Genomic DNA, 10,000 nt, shown 5'->3' on the forward strand with positions numbered 1-10,000 from the left:
GGGCATAAATCCAAACAATACACCCCAGAAAAAAAAAAGCTACTGGGCTTAATTACAGCCTAAGACGTCAAGCATATTTTAGACTTCTGACAAAGAAATTTAATTGACATGCCCTCATTTGCGCCTTTGGAAACAAAATGGTAAATAATAATAGTAATATAAATAATGTTGTTAATGTCATTAAGGGGCAAAGGGAGAGGCAATGTCAAACTGACAGATATCATTTGACTCTTTCATTCGTTTTTTTTTTTTAAATAAGCCAGTTTGCTTGTATGCCCTATTCTTTTCTTGAATTAATACACGTATTATTCTTTAATAATGCATTTAAGTAAGATATTGTAAACGTGTAAACATGTCCAAACAACACACGAGTTGGCAATTAGCGACACAAACACGTCTTTTGCCAGGGTAAAAGTACTTTGAAATAATGAAAGTAAATAGTAAAAGTGAATAATAGCGAAGGTTGTGAATAAAATACATAAATTGTGAATTTAAAAAAAGTGGGCGGGGTTTCTGTAATGATAATAGAAGGAGGTGGGGCGATACTAGCACGTTTGGTATCGACTTGATACCAGGTACATGTTGGGTATATTTTATTTGGACATTTTTCGGCAAACTAAATATGACATAAAACTATTGCTGTCACAACATTTATGTCATGAATCAACAAACTTGTGAAGAATATAGCTACATTTAATACAACAACATAAGACATTGTAACAGCTGATTACACAACAAAGCCATTCCATTTTATTTGTTATTGTATTTAAATTGGTTCATACAAATTAAGCAAAATTAGAAGCAATAACTACTATTGGTTGTCATTCAAATGTTTTGTTTTGCCCTCAAAGTGTGTCTAAGGACATCGATATGATGATATGTAATATGTTGGGAGAACAAAACAAAACACACAGCCGTTTTTTTAAAAATAAACAAACAAGAGAGACCTTGAAAGATGTCATCCGCATCACGCCCGGAGTCGAGACGAGCCTGGTATCGCTAGTGTCGGCACTTGTATCGACCCACCGCCTCTTGATAAACCCCACCTTCCTGGCTGCTGCGCAGCTGTGTCATTGAGCTCCTCACACGGTGAACGCGGGTCAACTATTAGGCAGTTCCCGGACTGGAAACGGCTATCGTCTAACTGTACGCTTTCTTTTACCAAACATCATTCCGCTATTTGCGGTTTTTTTGTTATTTTTATTTATTTTAAAATATTGTACAGTTCCGCGCGCGCGCCATCGTAACGTTCCTGTGTGTGCGCGCGCATAATTAGCTAACCCGCTCAGCTATTCTTCAACGATATTGGCAAGGAAACGTGTGGTGAGTTCATGTGTCATCTGTTAAACTCAAATGTGTACTTTGTGGTACAATGTGTAGTCTGTCTTTAACAGTGTTTTGCGTATATGGCGGAGAGTGTTGCTAATGTTAGCATCCATGGATTCCGACGACACGCTAGTTTGAATGAAAAACGGTCAACGTTGGGTTATAACACTTCCAAGTTTTGCCCAAAATATACTTTAGTGACGTTGGTCAAGTGACTTCTATTTGACGGCACGCCGTCGTGCGGCTAACGTTAGCTTCGTTTGTCCGGCACTTGGCAGGTCATTGAAGGGGGCTCGCTAGTACTCCCGCCTGCCTGCCCATTCATGCGAGCCACATCCGGGTCGTGGAAAGAAAGTCAAACCATTTAATGACACGGCAAATAATCAAATAAAATTGTTACGATCGTTGAGTAAATGTTAAATATGCTACGTAGTTTTATGAATGGACGACATGTGCGCTGGTTGAAAATGTACCTCCTACGCTACTACAGACGCGACACTTTCTCTCCATAAACTGTTTTTTCTTTCCCAAAACTGTTCTGTTTAAAGCATCCCATTTGTCTTAAACTCAACGGCGTGTTATAATTACAACTATTTAAAGTCGTGACAAGGCTTTGTCTGGCGAAATGAGCCCTAAAAATGGCCACACTCAAAACGATGCGTTCCAGTGAACTCGGAAAGTTGTAGATTTCCGATCACCGAATATGACGTCACGCATCAATGGCGATGGTTCAAGTCTAATACGAACATGTTATCAGTTGTTTACCGACGAACACCAACAAAATAAATGTTATTGCTCATTGACAGTTATATAACATGTCTTGTTTTTTTTATTTTTAGAAAATGTATGGCACGCAAGTTTAGACATGCCATGTAAATATATAGGGTAGATGTGATTTATTGCAAGTGTATATTTTTAAAGATGTTTGCTTAAAATAATAAAGAAAAAAAATGGTGTGGTTTAAAATAGCTGATTGTACCAAAAAAGTATTTTTTCACTAATGAATAGAATACAAATTGTCATTTTGTTTGAATCTCGCCCGCTGCTTTACTCGTGCTGGCCCATATGTCTGAAAACTGTATCACGACATACAGGTAAAAGCCAGTAAATTAGAATATTTTGAAAAACTTGATTTATTTCAGTAATTGCATTCAAAAGGTGTAACTTGTACATTATATTTATTCATTGCACACAGACTGATGCATTCAAATGTTTATTTCATTTAATTTTGATGATTTGAAGTGGCAACAAATGAAAATCCAAAATTCCGTGTGTCACAAAATTAGAATATTACTTAAGGCTAATACAAAAAAGGGATTTTTAGAAATGTTGGCCAACTGAAAAGTATGAAAATGAAAAATATGAGCATGTACAATACTCAATACTTGGTTGGAGCTACTTTTGCCTCAATTACTGCGTTAATGCGGCGTGGCATGGAGTCGATGAGTTTCTGGCACTGCTCAGGTGTTATGAGAGCCCAGGTTGCTCTGATAGTGGCCTTCAACTCTTCTGCGTTTTTGGGTCTGGCATTCTGCATCTTCCTTTTCACAATACCCCACAGATTTTCTATGGGGCTAAGGTCAGGGGAGTTGGCGGGCCAATTTAGAACAGAAATACCATGGTCCGTAAACCAGGCACAGGTAGATTTTGCGCTGTGTGCAGGCGCCAAGTCCTGTTGGAACTTGAAATCTCCATCTCCATAGAGCAGGTCAGCAGCAGGAAGCATGAAGTGCTCTAAAACTTGCTGGTAGACGGCAGCGTTGACCCTGGATCTCAGGAAACAGAGTGGACCGACACCAGCAGATGACATGGCACCCCAAACCATCACTGATGGTGGAAACTTTACACTAGACTTCAGGCAACGTGGATCCTGTGCCTCTCCTGTCTTCCTCCAGACTCTGGGACCTCGATTTCCAAAGGAAATGCAAAATTTGCATGGTTGGGTGATGGTTTGGGGTGCCATGTCATCTGCTGGTGTCGGTCCACTCTGTTTCCTGAGATCCAGGGTCAACGCAGCCGTCTACCAGCAAGTTTTAGAGCACTTCATGCTTCCTGCTGCTGACCTGCTCTATGGAGATGTTGATTTCAAGTTCCAACAGGACTTGGCGCCTGCACACAGCGCAAAATCTACCCGTGCCTGGTTTACGGACCATGGTATTTCTGTTCTAAATTGGCCCGCCAACTCCCCTGACCTTAGCCCCATAGAAAATCTGTGGGGTATTGTGAAAAGGAAGATGCAGAATGCCAGACCCAAAAACGCAGAAGAGTTGAAGGCCACTATCAGAGCAACCTGGGCTCTCATAACACCTGAGCAGTGCCAGAAACTCATCGACTCCATGCCACGCCGCATTAACGCAGTAATTGAGGCAAAAGGAGCTCCAACCAAGTATTGAGTATTGTACATGCTCATATTTTTCATTTTCATACTTTTCAGTTGGCCAACATTTCTAAAAATCCCTTTTTTGTATTAGCCTTAAGTAATATTCTAATTTTGTGACACACGGAATTTTGGATTTTCATTTGTTGCCACTTCAAATCATCAAAATTAAATGAAATAAACATTTGAATGCATCAGTCTGTGTGCAATGAATAAATATAATGTACAAGTTACACCTTTTGAATGCAATTACTGAAATAAATCAAGTTTTTCAAAATATTCTAATTTACTGGCTTTTACCTGTAAGTGTTTGTTTTCTATCGGCCGCTATTGATAATTGTTGATATTTTTTATTACCTATCGAAAATAAAATATATTGAATGTACCGTATATTACCAAATAGTAGCCCGGGCGTTTATTTCACAAAATCGATTTTGGAGACAGGCGGTTATTTGCACAAGGCTTTTATTTATTTTTGCACCAGCCTGCACCAGGCCATTATTTGGTTACAATGGTTACTGTCCAGTATTTTTTTTTCGTACAAAAAACTTTAAAGCTATTGTAAACATACAAACAAAACAACATGAGGTAGGCTATCAAAAGACAAGAGATCAACAAGGCCTCAACATGGCAGTAGTGCAACAATTGTCAAATAGAATACCAATACTAAAAATAAATACACTTTTTAAATAAAGCAGCCTACCGGGAAAAACAAAATTATGGTACCGGGGGTTTGGTAGCGGGGGTGTATAATGTAGCCCGGAAGAGTCAGGGCTGCATGGGATTCTGGGTATTTATTATGTTGTGTTTATGTTGTGTTAAGGTGCAGATGTTCTCCCGAAATGTGTTTGTCATTCTTGTTTGGTTTTGGTTCAAAGTGTGGCGCATTATTAGTAAGAGTGTTAAAGTTGTTTTATATGGTCACCATCAGTGTAACCTGTGTGGCTGTTGACCAAGTATGCCTTGCTGTCACGTACATGTGCAAGCAGAAAATGCATGCTGTATAACCAGTGGTTGGGCTGGCATGCTGTTAAAAAGATTGTAGAGGGCGCCAGATGCTGTACCATCATGGCACGCCCCTTGTTATAACTGAACGGGTTAAAATCTGAGTTTTTCTGCGAGAGGCACCGAAATCCGGAAGTCTCCCGGAAAAATCGGGGAGTTCAGCTAGTAAGCTGCTGAGCCGCATCAGAGTGATCAAAGAGCCGCGGGTTGCAGACCCCTGACTTAGACAAAGTGCCATCATTAGCTGATAACAAACAGGAGCACGTTAGAAAGTGAACACCTTCTAGGCAGCTGTGTAACTGCTGCAAACACCCGCTCTAAATGACCCTTTTTGTACTGTGGCACAAAACGGAATATAAATTCACTTTTTCCCTCCACTCCACATGTTTATTTCCTCTCTAAACTGTGTTGTCACGAGCAAATGAAATGAAGCTTAACTAAAGCAAGGCTTCTTGTCTTCTCCCTCCTCCAGGATGTTCCTGTGCTCATCTGCAGCTGCACAATGGCGGTCTGTTCACTCTGCCTAATAGCGAGGACCCAAAGGAACTGTAACAGATTTAGTATAATTACAGGATAGCAATAGCACACTACACCTCTCACGGTTTTCTCGCCTGTCCTTAGTAAGTCCTGTTAAACAGGTGGGCCTGCAAGAAAACATATTTATTATTCCTTGTACTCCTTTTACGTTTCTGTTGAAATTGTAGCGTTATTTAATTTATAATCATGGTTTCGACAACCGCGACCGTGGCCGCCGTTGTGTTAGTCAGCGCCGCGGCAACACAGGGCCCCTTAACGGGTTATTTATGGCTGCTGATCGTGGGCTTCATCATCGCCTTCATCTTGGCCTTCTCCGTGGGCGCCAACGACGTGGCCAATTCATTTGGCACGGCCGTGGGCTCCGGAGTGGTCACGCTGAAACAGGCTTGCATCCTGGCCACCGTGTTCGAGACCGTGGGCTCCGTGCTCCTCGGGGCCAAAGTCAGCGAAACCATCCGCAAGGGCATCATCGACGTGAACATGTACAACGGTTCGGAGCACGTGTTGATGGCCGGATCCATCAGCGCCATGTTCGGTGAGTACATACACAGCCAGTGGCATACCTGCCAACTACTCCGGTTTTCCCGTAATTAGTACGGTTTTCATCAACCTATTCCGGGTTACGGTTGCAGTGATAAAAAATACGGTTTTTCATTAATTAAAAAAAAAAAGGGTGAAAACTAGGCGAATTGCACCTTGTGCAGACAAGATTTTTCGATCGGACACGGAGGAATTAGCGATGTAAAAGACCACGTTGGGACAAAAGAACACAAGTCTAATGCCGTTGCTAGCGATACAAGTGGAAAACTTTCAACGTTTTTCGTCGCCCAAACAGATTCTTCGGATGTGATAAATGCCGAAGTTTTATTTACGGAGGCAATAATTGAGCATGGACTTCCAATCGCACTGGCTGATCACATGGGACAGTTAAATGTTTGTAATGCAACCTTTAAAAATCATTACGCGGTGATCGCGGTCCCAAAAATAAACTTTTCTTGCATGATAATGTCCAGAAAAACTCGCTTTATATTACTATAGAGTCCTTTTAACAAATGAGTTTGATGGTTTATCACAAACCTTAAATGAAAGGAGTCCTTTGTTCTCCTGCACCATGCATGCGCTTTGGCCTTGCTTCGTGTTTGGTGCGCAATAAAGTTACCATATCATTTTTGCAGTATGATCAATCTGATAGAATAAATTTGGATTTTAGCCACAAAAAGGTAATGACACCAATGTTATCTATTGGAATTGTTTAGTACTGTTAAAAGTGTTTATACTATTTATGCTTTCAAGTCCAAGTTGAAGAAATCTTGTTAAATGTTGACAGCATAACTACCAAAATACAGAAGTATGTCCTTAATATTTTTGCAGTGCTATTTCTGTTGAAAAGTTAAAATGATTACATTAGAGATGTGATGTGCCACTTTTCAAGTGTCTGATGGCTTAAATAAATTTTCATTAATTTTTCATATTTTGAATTCTTTTGAAAGGCTTCCAAAAAAACTACATTTGAATTGTAATTCCATGCTATTGACAGTACTATTAATTTGAATGAAGTTAGCTTACCATGTTTACAGTATGATAATTGTGATAGAAATGTGAATTTTAGGCACAGAATATTTTTTACAATTGAACAAAGCAGTAGATTATACAAGCTTGGACAGAAAGTTAATAATGACACCAATTTTTTTTTTTAATGGAATTGTTTAGTACTGTTTTACCATTTGTTTACTGTAAAAAGTGTTTATACTTTCAATTAACAAATTGAAGTCTTGTGAAAGGTTGACAGGATAACTGGCATTAACTGTCAAAATAATTTCAAACTATTGAAGTTAGCTTACAGAATAAACATGTCAATCAACCCATATGATTTTTGCTGTAATATTTTTGTTTTGAAAAGTCACTGTGACTGATAGAAAAGTGATGGTTTTAGCAACATTTTAACCTGTCTGAATGCAATCAATCATTTTGGACCCTGGCTACTAGGTTTTTCTGATTTCAAAAGTTGGCAGGTATGCAGTGGTCATTAAAATATTTTGGGGGTGTGTAATCAATGCTTCTTTGACTCCAGGTTCTGCTGTGTGGCAGCTGGCTGCCTCCTTCCTCAAGCTCCCCATCTCTGGAACACACTGTATCGTTGGTGCTACTATTGGCTTCTCTCTGGTAGCCAAAGGCCAGCAAGGTGTCAGGTGGCTCCAACTTCTCCGCATTGGTAAGTCATTGTTTGCTTTGTTACCAAGTCATGGTTGTGTGGAGGACCCCCACACAGTGTTGAAAGCTAATGGGATAGTATGTAACGGTGATATGGGATATGAACTTTCCTTTGACACAAAAGCAGATGCATGCTGTGGTCTGATGAGCAATTGTGATGCAACGTGATATACACAGCAAGGGTTTCCTGTTTCAAACCTGACGAGTGGGAGTTGCTTCCCAAAAACTAGACGGTATTGTTCTGAGGTTAAGGAAGCTTTTAAAGACGGTCAATTGTTATCATTTCAGTTGCTTCCTGGTTCCTGAGTCCCCTCTTGTCTGGTCTAATGTCAGCTGTTGTCTTCTACTTTGTGCGCATGTTCATCTTACACAAGGTAAGTGACGGTTCCTGCATGTGGAATGTTCCGTACTGTCACAGGACAAAAATATTTTCATCTCAAATTAGGAATCTATTTAAAATCCGAATAAATAAAAATTGCAATTTGTATGTGAATCAATTTATTTTATATATATATATATATATATATATATATATATATATATATATATATATATATATATATATATATATATATATATATATATATATATATATATATATATATATATATATATATATATATATATATATATATATATATATATATATATATGTGTGTGTGTGTGTATATGTATATCTATATGTGTATGTATACGTGTGTATGTATGTGTGTGTATATATATATATACATGTGTGTGTGTGTGTATATATATATGTATATATATATATATATGTGTGTGTGTATATATATGTACATAAAGACACTTTTTTTTACATTATGTATATAAAGACACATTTTTTTTCTATACATATATATGCATATAAAAAATAATTTTTTTATATATGTATATAAAGAATAAATTTTTTATATAAGAATTTTTTTTTATATATATATGTATATAAACTATATATATATATATATATATATATATGTCTTAAGGTTATCCAAAAAATAGTGCTCGATACCGTAGTAGAGCGCAATATATGTATGTGTGGGGAAAAAAATCACAAGACTATTTCATCTCTACAGGCCTGTTTCATGAGGGGGGGTACCCTCAATCATCAGGAGATTTTAATGGGAGCATTCGCATACCATGGTTTATATAGGGCACAGAGTGGGTGGGTACAGGCTGGCGTAGGGGCGTGGTGATTGGCTCATGTGTTACCTAGGAGGTGTTTCCGTCTATGGCGGCATGCTGTTACAATTTCACCCTCACCTATGAACCCACGCCAGGAAACCAGCCAAAAAAGAACAGAAAACGAAACGACATCATCTGGTACAACCCCCCATACAGCAAAAACGTCTCAACTAACATTGGACACAAATTCCTCAATCTGATTGACAAACACTTTCCCAAAGACAACACCCTAAGAAAAGTATTCAACAAGAACAACATTAAATTGAGCTACAGCTGCATGAACAATATACGACAAATCATCTCAAACCACAACAAAACAATTGCAAATGAGCCGTCGGCCCCCGGACAGAGCGACTCCAAAACCAACAAAGGCTGTAACTGTCGAAATAAACCTGATTGCCCTCTCAACGGGGGGTGCTTACAAACATCAGTTGTCTACCAATCTAAGGTAATACGCAAGGACATTAACACATCCGACACATATGTAGGATTAACCGAGGGAGAATTCAAAACCAGATGGAACAACCACAAGGCTTCTTTCAGGAACCAAAACCTGCGAAATACCACAGAACTCAGCAAACACATTTGGGACCTCAAAGACAATAATGTTGAATATTCAATAACATGGCAAATTCTTGCATCCAGCACACCTTACAATAGTGGTAATAAAAGATGCAACCTATGCTTGAAAGAAAAACTGTTTATTATTTACCGTCCAGACCTGTCATCCCTCAACAAGCGCAGCGAAATTGTAACAGCATGCCGCCATAGACGGAAACCCCTCCTAGGTAACACATGAGCCAATCACCACGCCCCTACGCCAGCCTGTACCCACCCACTCTGTGCCCTATATAAACCATGGTATGCGAATGCTCCCATTAAAATCTCCTGATGATTGAGGGTACCCCCCCTCATGAAACAGGCCTGTAGAGATGAAATAGTCTTGTGATTTTTTTCCCCACACATATATATATATAAATATATATATATATATACTGTATATGTATGTGTGTGTATATGTATGTATATATGTATACAGTATGTATATGTGTGTGTATATATATATAAATATGTGAATATATGTATGTATGTATATACATGTGTATGTATACATGTACATATATATGTGTACGTGTGTGTGTGTGTGTGTGTGTGTATATATATATATATTTTTTTTTTTCTATATATATATAAAGAATTTTAGAATAAAGAATTTTTATATATATATATATATATATATATGACGTATGTATGTCCAAAGATTCTAATCTCTACTCTTGGGTGGGATTTTTTAAAATTGTATTTCTCCCCCAACCCCCTGCAGAAAGACCCGGTGCCTAATGGTCTGAAAGCCCTGCCTGTGTT

At 38.5% G+C, this 10,000-nt stretch overlaps 1 protein-coding gene across 1 annotated transcript in view; it reads left to right on the forward strand.

Moving 5' to 3' along the window:
• The first annotated feature begins 1,058 nt into the window (after window positions 1-1,058).
• Window positions 1,059-10,000, forward strand: part of slc20a1b (solute carrier family 20 member 1b) — a 33,025-nt gene continuing 24,083 nt past the window's right edge. The window contains exons 1-5 of the mRNA XM_061927258.2: window positions 1,059-1,323; window positions 5,181-5,780; window positions 7,317-7,457; window positions 7,745-7,830; window positions 9,960-10,000. The exon at window positions 9,960-10,000 is cut by the window's right edge and continues 56 nt beyond it. Of these exons, the coding sequence (XP_061783242.1) occupies window positions 5,432-5,780; window positions 7,317-7,457; window positions 7,745-7,830; window positions 9,960-10,000 (617 nt within the window). The 5' untranslated portion in view covers window positions 1,059-1,323; window positions 5,181-5,431. The remainder of the gene's footprint in view (window positions 1,324-5,180; window positions 5,781-7,316; window positions 7,458-7,744; window positions 7,831-9,959) is intronic.

This window comes from Nerophis lumbriciformis, linkage group LG32, assembly GCF_033978685.3.
Source record: "Nerophis lumbriciformis linkage group LG32, RoL_Nlum_v2.1, whole genome shotgun sequence".
In the NCBI taxonomy this organism is placed as follows: Eukaryota; Metazoa; Chordata; class Actinopteri; order Syngnathiformes; family Syngnathidae; genus Nerophis; species Nerophis lumbriciformis.